The following is a 14,550-nucleotide window of genomic DNA, read 5'->3' on the forward strand; positions in this document are numbered from 1 at the left end:
CACAATTCGGTAAGGATCAATATGATAACCATTCCTGTTATCACTTCAGCACCTGTTTCATTAATGCATTCCTTTCCTGTATTGTAACCAATGCACGTGTTTGTTCTTCCAGCGAAAGTGAGCCAAATTGTCCATTTTATATTTAATTTAAGGTTCCAGTGAATCTTGAGGTTTGAAAATGTTGTTTATGTAACACCAAGGCCATGACAAATACTGGAATATATTTGGTTGGAAAATGCTAATTAAAACAAAATGGTTAGTGAAGTTACTGTTAGCAGTTAAAACACTTTTCAAAACTAGTGAGAAAGATTAAGTTGCAGGTAACCACAGTAACAAAACTGATGGTTTATGCAATCCAACTAGTAAACTCCACACACTGACCAGAAGAAACATAGAATGTCTGACAAATTAAGATGTCTTTTAAAGATAACTTTGGCTAAAACTATGACATTTTAAATTGCAGTGATGAGATTGCAGGTTGCATAGAGAAAGCATATGAACAGATCCAGTTCAGTGAAGCCACCCGTGTGCTGTTCTTCAGTTCTCCAAAAAAGATGACCGAGTATGCCAAGAAGGTATGTATGGTTAATTTGGGAATCAAATCTGAATTATAAGTCAGGTTGTATTTAGAGATTAGAATATGATTCTGCAGATGTGAGTTTCTGTATTTAAAACTGCATTTCAAACATAATTATGTTTCTACATAATTTGTCTTAAGACCGAGCAAATACTTATGCAGATATGAAGAGCAGATACATTATGTACAGTATCTGCCTGTGTTGGCAGAACCTGAAAATGCTTGTAATTTTACATATGTGAAAATATGTACAATAGCAAGAGTGTGTTAGGGTTCTTTTAACAAGATCAAGTCCAGTGAAGGACAGCATCTATTGGTCCAAGCTAATATAACAATTTAGGTAAAGTGGAAAATTCCAGGCATTCACCCCAATGACAGATAACTTAATTTTTAACCTTCAGCTGTTCATTAGTGAGTTCTTGTGATTCAATTTTTAAAACTGAAAAAAACAACAACAACTCCTTCCTAGCACATACAAGAACAAATAAACAAAACATATTGTTCTTGTCATATTATTTCAGAGAGGATGGAGTTTGAGCCCAGATGGTTATTACTCTTTCACCAGTCAGCAGCAGCGGACAGAGGAGGTGACCATCCCTTCAACAGAGCTGGCACAACAGGTCATCGAATATGCGCGACAGCTGGAAATGATTGTGTAATCCGCCCCCAGGAACACACTCAACCATGTACAAAGGCACTCAGACACACACGCAGCTGATCCAATATACATCCAGTCAGTACAAATGCAGTTTCCGTGAGGAATACGACTTCATTTATTGCCAGAGTGGTTGATTTGTTGCCCATACCTCAAAGATCAATCAGCATCTATTCTACCTGTATTCTTACTTATCTTCAGGTTTTTCTGTCTGGCAGTGTGCTGTCATTTTTAAGGATGGGGAACAAAACACACAACAGGTGACCAGTCTGTTCAGCAGCAGCAACTATCTACCTTCATTGAAGAAGTTCAAGAGGTTAAATGTTACTTTTAATTATTTTATCCAAGATGCCATCTGTCCAACATTAATGTTGAGCTTTTTATTGGCCATCCTCAACTGCTGACCAAATACAAGAACTTCAGGTTCTAATATCCTTGGCCTGCAGCTCTTTTACAACTCCAAGAAATTTCATTACATCACCCCCCTGTGACTTTGCCTTTCAGTGTCACACAAAACTATGAACACAACAGAAATTTTCCACAAATCTGAGTAAACTCTTTTTGTATACAAAGTTCATTTTCTCCTTAGTCGAGCTCACAGAAATGTATTGCCCTTGCCTTGTATCCTAGCAACTGACAGAATTGCAATTGAAGTTTGTGTTTTCTAGATGGTAATGCCTCTTCCTCCCTGTTTGGTTTGTAATCCAGTTGATCTTTCAGTGCAAATCTTTGTCTAAAATAAATGATTCAGAGACTAAACTTTCTGAATGACTGTGCATTTTTATACTACAGCTCTTGGTAACTTTTATAGGAAGTGAATCGTTTACACCAAATTATAATTTTTAGAATGTCTGTTAACAATATTTTGAATGTTTTTTTTTCTTATTCTATATTTTTATTAAGAAACTCCTCTATTATTCTGGATCCATCTCTGTTCTAATCAAGCCAAGGAGGTTCATGCTTGTAGGTTGAGCGTTCATCACACCTATGGAAATGATGGACAGAGTCACTGACTGATTTAACAAAGAGAATAAAGCAAAATATCAAGATGAGCAAAACAGTGTTCACTTAATTTTGATTCCTAAGTTTGTGTAGTAGTTAATAAAAATGCAGTTCATCATTGCCTACATCTGTAAACAGTTTGCAGTGTAATGCACTGCTCACCACTTTCTGACATTTGGTGGCAAACCTCTCCTTGGTGACAGCTCACTTTGCGCGAACAGGACTGATTCACTGTAAACTGGTGCCAGCGACCCTCGATGTAGACTTTGTGTTCAGGAGGGACTGGAGGAGCACTGGCTTCTGACTTCTTCTTTCAAAGTGACATTTCCTGTATTCATCTGAGGTTTTTTTATTTAATGCTTTGGGTGTGCATTCTTTCTTTGGCATAACAGCGGTATCTTGAGGTAGGGAAACCTTAGTTTTACACTGGTGTTTTAACATGACTTTTGTCTCTGCAGCTACACTTGTTGGGTTATGAGTATCAGCATATTTGGGGCAGCTGTAGGCCCCCTTTCCACTACTGGGACCTTTGCTTCTACTGGTTTTATGTTGACTTTTTGTATACAAGAGGAAGTGTTTTCACAGTTGGTTGGGATGAGGTGCTAGGTGTGGCTAATTGTGTTTCCCTCCATGGCAGTGCAACCTTGGGGTGAACTCTCTGGCACAGTGGTGACAGTTTCTGCAGCTGTTTGCTGGGAGCTCTTGCTGCCAACTCTTGGCTGAGCCATTAATTTATTTGTTACTCTTTCTTAGCCTCATTTTGGCAGTATTTTCACAGCTTCTTTCTGATTTGGAGATGAAGTAAAATTGAGAGTCCATTGAAATCACATTGGTAACACTGTTATGGTTCAAGCAGTGTTTGTGTAGTACATTTTCCTCATTGTTAACCTCAGCTTTTGGCTGAATTGACATTTTTGTTGAGTGGTCAGGTGACTCTATAGGCTTTGCGGCAGGCACATCCAAAAAACCTGGGTTTGTGGATGTGTTTGACTGTGCAATGTTGTGAGCCCTGTCTGTTGTACAGAAGGTCAAGTCAGTGCTTGCTTCATTCACACTGGGTGGAGCACAACTGGATTTTTCACAGGGTAATTTGGTGATCATTGCTTTTGTCTGAGCCTCTGCTTTTTCAGTGTGTTGGTTTTCTGGGGGCTCATTTCTGACCACCTCTCTGCGTGTACAACATACATGTGCTTGCATTTCAGAGGCAAGAAGTTGAGGGATCATCTCTTGCTGCTCTTTACTGAAAAAGATTTTGAAGTTGGCAGACATAACTTGATAAGTTACCAATTCTATACAGATTTACGGTGTTATGACTGTACATGGGAATAAAGGAAGGCATGACAGATTTTATACAATCTGCTTTGTTAAACTAATAACCTGACAGCACTATAGTATTCTTGAACAGGGTGTAAGACGAGGGGCAGCAGTAGGGACAGCACTGAACACAGTATGTCAACATTGTATGTCAGTGTTATACAGTATTATGTGCACACACCTCACCTGTGTTCTACCTGAGGTGAGGTGTCTTTGTAGAGCACTTGAGCTAGTATTTGGACTGAGGCAGGTACTACTGTGTTATGGACGGGGTCTGCAGTCGTCCTCATGCCCTTGTCACAGGGTGCAACCACCCTTTTCATAGCTTCAGGCTTCTGCTGTGAAAGGTGTGAAATTTCTAGCTTACTCAGGCTGAGTATGGCCAAATATCACCTTTCCCTTTCCCTGCTGCTGTACAGGTTTTGTCTGTTGGTGCACTGGTGCTGTTCGTTTAGTCTTTTGTGGCACTCGTTCTGGAGACACTGACTGCTACTGTCTTAAGTTTACAGACACATTCTGAAATTGCTAAGATGTCTGATAGACCATCTGATTTACCTGCAGTTTTTTTTTCACACCACGTGTGTACCCAGCAGGTGTAGCCTGCTGGAGCATTAGTTTTGGAGTACTGGTCTTTTTGTCCTTAGGTTGTGCAAGGTATGTGTGTTGTTGAGTCACTACTATTTTACTGGGTTGACATCCTGTGAATTGGTCATAGCCTTGTTATTGCCTTGCTCTGTTTTCATGAGTGTCAACATCAGGGTTTTGGTGCATCCTTGTGAGCATTGCTTCATTACTGGGTTCCATTTAATTACTACCAAGTTGAGTGTTTTTGGGGTTTCTAATGAAATCATTTGATTTAATGCAGTGTCATTTTTAGTTGCTGCTTCTTCTGTGATACCATTTTTTTATATCATTATTGAACTGGTACTTTTTTGTTTCGTCTTTTTTGACAGTAGAATACCCATTCTTTCTATTCGGATATCCTGCAAAATAGTTGCTATTAACAAGCTTAAAGGAACAGTTGTGTAATTTTTTATATTTATTTTCAAGACTTTGTTTCCAAAAACACTACAAAGAGAGACAACTACTAAAAAAGCCACAAACCAACTAAAAGGAGACAGAAAAGACCCTAAAGACAGCGAAATGACTAGTTATATGCAGAATAACTAAGAGAGAGACAACACAAAGAAATGCCAAACAACAAAAAATACACAAACCAATTAAAAGTAGGTGCAAATTGACTAAAAAGATGTATAAAGGGTATAAAACTAACACATGTGGGTCGTATGTTAGGCTGCGGGATTTGAACTTGGGACCTTGTGCACTTGAATCAGAAGAAGCCGTGTAGGAAGTGTTGGCACTACTGTGATGGAGAATGATCACCTAAGTTCATAGCACTTTATTAGCCTGTACTGAATTAACTAAGTTTAATCCGTTACTTTACGACTTTTAAGCCAAATTGCACAAAAAAAGAAGAAAAGAAAAAAAGAAAATAGCCCGTGACCTCAGTGCTTTCTCACAGTTGGGCTGTAGGGTACTGTGTGTGTGCATTTACAGTAGATTCCTGCTCCATGTGTGAATAATTCATGAAATGTAGATAGCCCACGCTACTCGAATCATTCTGGTTTCGTAGTTGTACTTCTTTAAATGTAGGGTGGAGGCAGGGCATCATTTAGCCTATGCGTATGCGACATTTACGTTTGTAAATGTGTGGATGAGAAAAGTAACCACAAAATAATATAGCATAAGTTTCTGCTTAGTCCAGCTGCAAACGCAGGGTTATGCAAACGGGGTAATCATTAAGTGGGTGTGATTCAAGCCCCAAATGAGACGTACTGTTTGTTAAAGCGGAAGATTCCGTCTTTTTAATTGGGGTGGTATTGCTGTCCATGGTGCTGAAACCTGTGTCACTACCAGCACCAACGATGGGACCCTAAAGGACAGTGGGCCAGACAGTGGTCAGTCCCTGCAAATGATGGGAACTAAATATTAGGCTATACAGTGCTATAAATTAGCCTATAGGTACACAACAATGAACCAGGTTTGTGCTTTTGTAATGTAAAAACAAATGCTAGCATAGATGTAGGCTGAATGGGCTACTTCTGCTTTTATTTTACCCATTGTATTACATTTGCTTTATAGAATTTCTTTGGCCCGTGATATTCAGAGGATCAGCCGGAGGTCATTGATGGTTTACCCACCTTTTCATTTACCACCCACGTCACTGCATACATCAACAACTCAGTCCTCGGATTCAATAATTTAATATCACATGGCTACACTGAGAAACTCTAGCAGAGTCAAAGCCACGATGCTGTCAATGATTAGTGCGTATGTGTTGGCAGGGCAGGTAGAGTGAGAAAGGGAATAAGCGAGGGAGTGATTTGGAGAGAGGGAGGGAATACACCGAAACGACATCAAGGTGGAGAGAGAGAGCGAGAGCGGGAGGAAAAGACAGAAAGATAAGGAAAATGAAAGCAGATAGAGAGAGAATGTGAGCGAGTCTGAGTGTTTCCTGAAAGGAGGATAAAAAGAGAGAGAGAGGAGACCCTGGGGTGGGCTGCTGCAAGCGGCGGGCAACACCGAGCCATGGAGGGCGAGTAAGTCCTTACATTTTCATTTTTAATATTGCACATATTGTCTGTATTCAGCCATCCACCAAAACGGATAGAACGAACGCCACCGCCATCAGGGTTACACCAATGCAGCACCATGCACTATTATCACAGTCGGTGCTCTACAATTTCGCAGGCTGGCGAGAATAAAAACACCATTACGTAGTGTTGAATCAACAGCATACACCCCATTTCCGATACATCCATGCCAATATGTGATAAATGTTAAGCCACCTAAATGTGGACCTGTGCTTATGGGCGACTGGCACACCATCTTCACGCACAACATTTTAAAAATATTAATGAAAACGCACTGAACAAACAACAGAAACTATGCAACAATTCCAAACTAGATGCGTGGTTAGCGACTGGAAAAAAATCAGTCACGAAATCAGTCAGTGTGTAAAATGTATAGGGAAAAAGACGAAATATGGCGAGTTTGTGGCCAGAATCGCGTCATTCAAGACATGGCTACAGTAAAACGAGGGAGGGATGGAGGCGTTGTGATTTTTATCAACGTGTCTCGGGGTTTCATTATGATTTTTAAAGCCAAACTTTATGAATGAAATGTGATTTTTTTTCTCTCTCTCTCTCGCTCTCCCTCATCCTCACCCCTCCTCTCCTCCTTCCCTTTTCTAATCGCCCCCCTCCCCCTATCTCTTGTTTCCTCTCCATCCTCTCACCCACTCGTTCCTTTTTCCTTCCCCTTTTTACACTCGATTATATTGTATTTAGGCCTAATAGATTTTCTGGTGAAATATGGGCTACAGGCCTAACGCGCAGTGCGATGTCGAATCCAGCCGTGCTCCATCCCATTCATAAAAAATATAACAGTATATCGGGGTGTGTTAATGAGTGCGTGCAGCAGGGGCGGAATGGGGAAAATCGGCGTCTGGGAAAATAATTGCAATAATTACGCCTAAAATTCTGTGTGATTTGAAAGTATGAAAAAGACGCGGCCGTGCATGCGTCCATGCACACGTCGAGCTGCGGTGCCGATTTATTCAGGCGACTGGCGAGGGCAGAGCTTATTTTTGTAAGAATGCCGGGGCCTCTGATGGCGAATGGGTGCGTTCATTGATACATCTATCTGGGAAACACACTCATTCTCCCTCCCTCCTCCCATTTGGCCATCTCTCTCCTCCTAAACGCCGGCTTTCCCTATCCATTTGCTCCATAGTTCCTTTATCTTTAGTGCATACAACCTACAGACATTCGTGCGCCCAGCATCCCAGCTTTAATCCGCTCCTCTCGGCAGAGACGTTTAGATAACAGCCAAACTATCAAAAAATGTCTTAGCATATTTTTCATTTTTCTCACCGTCATCACACGCCAGTTAAAATCAAATTTACCTAAATCATGTGACTTTAGATTTTTAGAAAAGGCCCATTATTGGACGACATGCCATTGAGCTGCATGTTGTAAGGTCATATAGTTATAGCTGTCAAATCTGTCCTGGTTGTGTGAACTTCACCATCTCATCTTAGTCCATTCGGGGGAATCCGCTGCTCTTTAACGGGTGTTGACGTAGGCTACATATAGCCCTGCCTCATCCTTATAGCTTTTCTCTCTCAAAACCGAATAATACAGTTTGAAAACAGATTTGTTTAATAAAGCATAGGCCAACATCTCATTTAAAAAAGCGGCTATCGCCATCTGGTAAGTCCCCGTCGCATGATGGCGCCCGCTCGAGGCGAAGAAGATGCTACAGTCGTAAACGGACAAGGACAAGACACAAATGTGAGCTCTGTACTCTATTTAAAGTGTTTTAAAACAAAATACTATTTGTTTCTATAAGAGAAAAGACATTGGGGATTAGAACCAGCTAGGCTTTGCTAATGTACGTCTGATTAGTCGCCCCACACATTCGCTACCCAACTCATGGCCGCCGCCTACGCAGGACATGGGGCTAGCTTAATAATTGCATTGGTATCATTTGCAGTCAACACTGAAATTAGCTCTGCGTTGTTGTATTATGGAAGTTGACCTGCGCCGCTGTGCTTTCAACTGAATTAATGTGTACATCAGCGTATGCTTATCACTGTCATTCAGCCTGGACTTCCGCTCACTCTCTTGGCTTCTTCGACAGTGTGCGTGTTCGTGCGGTGGTGATGACACGTGATGACTCCAGTGGCGGTTGGGTGCCTCTTGGAGGTGGCGGCCTCAGTCATGTGGTCATATGTAAGGGGCGGAGTCACGACGGTAGAGGGCGGAGAGAATACATCATCCGTGGAGAACGGCTACGAGATCGAGCAGTGAGTGTGTGCGTGTGTGTTATGGCTGTCTTTAGTGCCTCCTTGCAAGGCAACACTACCCAGAGACTCTAGACTCATGCTATGTGGGGGCATTGCTTCAGGAAGGGATGTAAACTGACTTGTTCTGTTACGGGATTGCTATTTCTGTTTTTAGCCAGTGTTGGAGTGTGCAGTGCAAAAGGGGTTAGTGTACAACAAGGTGAACCCCATCTTCCATCACTGGCGAGTAGAGGATCGAAAGTTTGGCCTTACGTTCCAGAGTCCTGCTGATGCCATCTCCTTTGAGAAAGGGCTGCAAGCTGTCATAGACAAGCTTGACAGAGGTAGAGTTACCTGATTTCATTAGGTGTGTGAATCTTCTTTAGAAGAAGTCCACGAAAGTCTGAATCTTCTCCTTTCATGTTATCAAGGCTCAGATTCACCCTCATCCTCCACACCAGAAGAGGCCGACACCGAGGATGATGGACAAGCTGTGAGTATCTGAGCAGCTCATCGCTTGAGCATTTATTCTCTAAAAAGGGCCAGATTACACTGCCACTGGGCTCCAGTGCAGTTACTGGTGTTTCTGACTTGTGGGATGACATGCAGCCTCTGCCAGTCCCATACAGGAAGCGAGTCGTCATCCAACAGCAGAAAGGAGATGCTTCCCAAACCCATCACTATAGTGACGAGTGAGTCCTCATCTACCTGCTTCGTGCGGTCAGAAGAATTTAGTTTTGGATCCAGCCATGCTGTCACCACTCAGACACCTGCTCAGGTAGCACAACAGCTGCTGCTCCAAATCCATCATTGGTACTTCACCATCTTAACTAGATGTGAAGTAACAGACACGTAGATTTAATTGTCAGTTGATTTCTTTGGATGTGTTCTTGTTGTGAGCTTTAATGTTGATTACCATAAAATAAGATTACCATTCAAGCAATAAAAAAAACATGGAAGGTTGATTGTTTTCCTTCTATCCCCACCCTTACCCCTCATTTCCACTGAGTGCGGCTGCGTCGCATTCCGTCTGTGACCGGAGCTGATCGCTGCCAGTATAGTCAGCGCTTGTGATTCTACCCGGGCACAGCTGCGATGCGTCTCAGAAGTGGCTCTCCGCTTCGCTAACGATACAGTTCTAGTCTATTTTTGATGGATGTCGCTTCTAGGATGCTTCTGAAAAGAGTACAATCCACCAATCATGTAGCGCTTTAATGCCTGTCACCAGGGTGATGGGGAGAAAAGTTGGTTATATGCTACCAACAAGTCATGTGAAACATAAATATGAAATAATTATGAGGATGGATGTATTTTTAATAACTAAAACACAGCCACACATCTTTGATCCACATTTCATGATGACATTACTGTCATTGTTAAATGAAATTTAACCATTAACTGTAGTCTTTGTCTGTAGGCTACAGCACAATAAAGTAGGAAATAAGAACATTGTACACAATTAAAACAGAAAAAAATAAGCCAGTTAACTATGAAGCCTTCTTATCCATTGTATAAAACAAGGAAAAATAGCCTACACAAAAAATCTAAACCACCACAAGCCGCTCCACAGATACTCCTGGTGCGGGATGAAGCCCTGCAGAGGACGGATCAAAACCGCGTCACAGACAGAATGAGATGCAGCCACATCCAATGGAAATGAGGGGTTATATTAATATCCACAGTGGAGAAATGTATCTATTATACAAGTAAAAGGAAAATCAAAATAAACTGCTGACATTCCACAGCATGACATCTTAAATGTGGGATTTTTGGATCATGTATGCAGCAGTTACAGATAGCCTCGAGATGACAACCTTCTGTAATCCTTGCCACAGTACACAGTGTTCCTGCCTCAGTCTGTAATCCTACACCCTCTCCACAGATCCACACCAGGCCGGGACAGCACCAGCTTTCACAAATGACGGCTGTGTTGAATCCCCCAGCACCCCCGCCACCACCGCCTGCTCCACCTACTCCTCCTGTGGGCCCGCCAGCCTCATCTCCTCTGTCCCCCCTCTCACCTACCATTTCCTTGCTGGAGGAAGGAGATCTACGTAGTGTGGATCCTTGCAAAGACCTGTGGGGTTCTCGAGGTTATGAGGACTACCGACGGGCAGGGGCCACCAGGACTATGGTTGGGGGGCTGACCGGTGGTGTGGTTGTTGGCGGTGGAGGAAGTCTGCAGGACAAGTCAGAGCTGTGTGTGGTCCGCTTTGAGAAGGAGCTGGCCGGAGTGGGGACGGCAGGCTGCGACGTGACAGTGAGCCTTGACAGTAAAGCTTCCCAGCGTCTGTCGTCATCGTCGCCCACCTGTATGTCCATGCCCAATGCTGTGTCAGGTGTGTCCTCAGGTGCTGGCTCGCCCCAGGAGACAGGCAAAGGATCGCCCTCTCCCTGCTGCATCCTCAACTCACTGGCCACACCCCGGTCACGGACTCGTAAGAGAGGGGGAGGGGCCAGCAGTAGTGGCGACCCAGGGGTAATCACCCCTGATGACGACAGCCCGTGTCCTCAGGCTTCATCGTCATGCTCATCTCGCTGTGTGTACTGCCGCTCTGTTTTCAGTGCTTCAGAAAATGGGCGGGGCCGGTGCAGAGATGCCCCAGACCCAGCCCTGCACTGTCTGCGCCAGTGGACCTGTGTGTGGTGTGCAGAGAGTCTGCTGTACCACTGCATGTCAGACTCTGAGGGAGAGTTCTGGGAGCCCTGCTCGTGTGATGACTCGATGGGGGGCCACCCGCACCCCCTTTGCTGTGCCCGCTGGTTGGCCCTCCTGGCCCTGTCGCTCTTTGTGCCCTGCATGTGCTGCTACCTGCCTTTGCGCGCCTGTCTGCGGTGTGGGGAGAGGTGTGGCTGCTGTGGAGGAAAGCACAAGGCAGTCCGATGAGGCCAGGCAAGGGGGTGGGAGGGATTCTTTGGACCAAAGGGGTTTGGGTGTTAAGGGGGGAGAGTAGCTGTAGGGATGCAGGAGGTGGAGCTTAGCAGGTGGATCAGGGCTCTCAGTGCACCCAGACCTCTGACGTGACCCTCCGAAGCCCTGCGGCCTTCCACTGCACTCCACTCTTTCTCTTTTCAACCTGGGGCCTTCTGCACTGGTCCATGCCTGCTGAAGGTGCACTGCACTCAGACCAGGTTCTGTGGGAGCCATCTGGAGCCTTCATAGCCCTTATAGTTTACTGAGGGTTGGCAGATCTAGAGTTAGCAGTCAGAGATTTTACTGCAGAAAGAGATTGGAGGCAACAATGATGTGTACACTGTTTCAAATGTCTGTTTTTTTAAGAAAAAACCCACAAAAACAAAAGTTGTTTATATATATGATTGTTATAATTTTAATTGGTATATTTTATTAAATGTAAAACATGACAGAATCCCCCAACCGCACATACTATCACATATTCACAAACATGAGATGTTGGGGAAGTTATTTGTTTCATGTTGGCCTGTTGATCAGTCAGATGAACAGATGTCACCCTTTACCTCTAATTTTACCTCAGATGCTCATCAAACCCCGGTTAGGAAATGGGGGGGGGAACTATGAGCATCTGAGACCACTAGTGTTGTCTTTTGGTTAAGTAGTAGACCACAGTGGAAATGCAAAGAGACAATTATTAAGGGAAGTTGCAATGACAACCACAAAGACTTAAAAATCATAATGTGATTCATTATGGTCCTTTGTAACCAAACACAAGGTTATTTTTGTTTTCTGAAAAAAAAAAACAACTCAAGATTGTGTGTTGAACATTAAACACCTTCACTTTACAGTTTTTCATCTTTCCGTGTATTTTCAATATTAATCATAGAAAACATCACATCCCACCACTGTACTTGTTGAATCAGTCAAGGTGCTTACAGATGAGGCCTCTGAGCGAGTCTATTCTACCTAATGTACACAATGACTGTACAGTCCCCAAAGACAAACAGAATAGGACCCCGTGCTAATCGGTCTGTTTGAATGAGACTGCACCAAAAATTGAGTGCAATGAAAAATGTATTGAAAGAATATTTTTGTACCAATAACTGACATTAGGAAAAACTAAGAAATTGAAAAGTGTTGGAAGTGAATCCTGTAGTATGCTAATGTGTTTGGTATCGAGTAGAAAAGAACACAGACTTGTCTTTGAGCAGCGGCACATAGCTCACAGGTGTGACTTTTAAATGCGCATGCTATAGACTGTTGACCCTGTGATAAGAGAAGAGATGCATTAACTTGAAAAAGATGAATGGAGGTCGGTCTTTGTTTGGGCACAGTGGCAGATGTGTTTGCTCAATGTTGCTTTAAGTATGAAGTCAGAAAAGCTGCTATTTTTAGTCTCCCTATAACCCTATTCAAACGTTCCCGCTGCTTCTTAGCAATCTCTGAGGTGGTGTGGCAGACTCAGAAACAATCCTTCAAGTTCTTATTGCACCCAAGGTGCTGAGGAAGTGTTTGAAGAAGGTTTTTGTAAGTTTACAGCTGGACATAAAGATAAATATACCCCAAGACATTTTTTTAAAATGATTCTGGTGATGTACTTTGCATTTCTGTGTCTATTTTGCAGATTGGTGATATATTTTTTTATACTCCAAGTGAATAACTGGCCATGGGTGAATTAAAAGCTACGTATTTCCATCACAGCTCCAACTGATTTAATTAACACAGTGTTTCTCACAAATCTTTATATGTCATTTATAAACATCAGTTTTGTGTGAATTCCTTAAAATGCAATGCAGGCACAAGATTTACAAGATCATATTTTTTTGTTTACTGGAAAAACTGAAGCTTTAATATCGCTGTAACTGTTGTTCATGGTCTCTTGACCCGCACTGAGAACCAGCTACTGCCCCTGGTTTTCTGTGAGCAATCACAAAGCGAGCTAGACAATAGGTAGGAACACTGAAACATAAATGACAAAGTATCACAAAATAACTCACGAAATGCACTGAGCATCACAGAATGGGGGTATTCTAACGAATCTGACAGGGGATTTCTCTTCAATCCAGTGGCATTCTCCTTTAAAATTAAAGCTAGGAATACATACAGTAGACTGTATAAGGATCCCAGTGTTGACTAGTTTTACTACATCATATCTCAAATGAAGGATCATCTGGTGGACATTGTATTATGGCAGAATGAACCTTTCAGAAGCTTCACCAGATTATTTACATTTTAGGTTTAGCCAAGAACTTTTATCCAAAGTGACTTTAAGCGAATGAGCATGCAGTGGGGTTTGGAGTTAGGACATGTGACTGCTGATGAACACAACCCATGACCTCTTAGTTATGGGACACTTGTCTTCACTACCAGGCCAGCCTCGGCCGATGTTGGTCGACTTAAAAAACAAAACAAAAAAACATCCTGTCACAATGGCAGGAAACAGAAGTTCAGTCGGTCATTGATCATAAATTAACCCTTTGTCCCACACACAAGCAATCCCCACAGATCTGCCAAGCATAAAGCTGCACACACAGACACACGTCCACTCAATGGTGCAGATATACAGAACTGGTTAAGCCATTGCACACAGTTTGCTACTCCTGGTTGAGAAATGGTGTTTGAGTACAGTACTGACAGTCATACGATCACAGTTGCAGGCCCCATTCTTACATTTTAATAAATGTGCCTTTTGATTTGAGTAATCAATAACTTATTATTTATAAGTAACTCTGTATTTAGTACTATTTACTTTTTGGTTATTGGTTTCTGCCAATGTGCATATTTTCAATGTATTTATTAGTTTCAAAGTAATTGAGATATTACCTGTTTATTTATTTATTGAGATATTTATTCTGATTCTTTATTTTTTTGAGACAGGTTTTTATCTTCCGTGCTGTCTTACTTCTGACTTTGTGCCAATGTGCTGCTTTGAGGTGTTACATATCGTGGGTTTGTATCATTATTAAACCCTCACTCTATATTTTAAATCTGTGTCATCCTCTGTCTCATGTGTATATCATTAACTTACTGTTTTTTTACCAAACACTGTATGAAAGCCGCGTCATGAAACTGTTCCACAAAGCTCTGTAAGGAATTTGATAAACAAAGGTTTATGCTATTTTCATTCTCTGAATAGCACCATAATATATTTACATTTTGGAACAAATATCTTGGGTAGTTTTTACAAATGTGGATATTTCCTATTACTACATATATACATCCAGAAGCTGGGTGTATTT

General features: G+C 42.3%; 2 protein-coding genes across 5 annotated transcripts in view; both read left to right on the forward strand.

Annotated features, from left to right (window-relative positions):
- Window positions 1–1,991, forward strand: part of psmd8 (proteasome 26S subunit, non-ATPase 8) — a 4,607-nt gene extending 2,616 nt beyond the window's left edge. Inside the window, exons 6-7 of the mRNA XM_020614755.1 lie at window positions 453–575; window positions 1,099–1,991. Of these exons, the coding sequence (XP_020470411.1) occupies window positions 453–575; window positions 1,099–1,236 (261 nt within the window). The 3' untranslated portion in view covers window positions 1,237–1,991. The remainder of the gene's footprint in view (window positions 1–452; window positions 576–1,098) is intronic.
- Window positions 1,992–5,964: 3,973 nt separating this feature from the next.
- Window positions 5,965–14,532, forward strand: spred3 (sprouty related EVH1 domain containing 3). 4 transcript variants are annotated; one of them, XM_020614806.1, is made up of 6 exons: window positions 5,965–6,148; window positions 8,253–8,418; window positions 8,573–8,741; window positions 8,829–8,890; window positions 9,017–9,175; window positions 10,280–14,532. In XM_020614806.1, exons 1-6 carry the CDS (start codon window positions 6,138–6,140, stop codon window positions 11,282–11,284), a joined length of 1,572 nt encoding a protein of 523 aa, XP_020470462.1. In that variant the 5' UTR covers window positions 5,965–6,137; the 3' UTR covers window positions 11,285–14,532. The 4 variants fall into 4 exon arrangements, with proteins under 4 accessions (XP_020470462.1, XP_020470465.1, XP_020470463.1 ...); XM_020614809.1 differs by having other exon boundaries at window positions 9,017–9,089; window positions 10,280–10,546; XM_020614807.1 differs by lacking the exon at window positions 5,965–6,148 and adding an exon at window positions 6,158–7,903.
- Window positions 14,533–14,550: the final 18 nt, after the last annotated feature.

This window comes from Monopterus albus, unplaced genomic scaffold, assembly GCF_001952655.1.
Source record: "Monopterus albus unplaced genomic scaffold, M_albus_1.0 scaffold150.1, whole genome shotgun sequence".
NCBI lineage: Eukaryota > Metazoa > Chordata > Actinopteri > Synbranchiformes > Synbranchidae > Monopterus > Monopterus albus.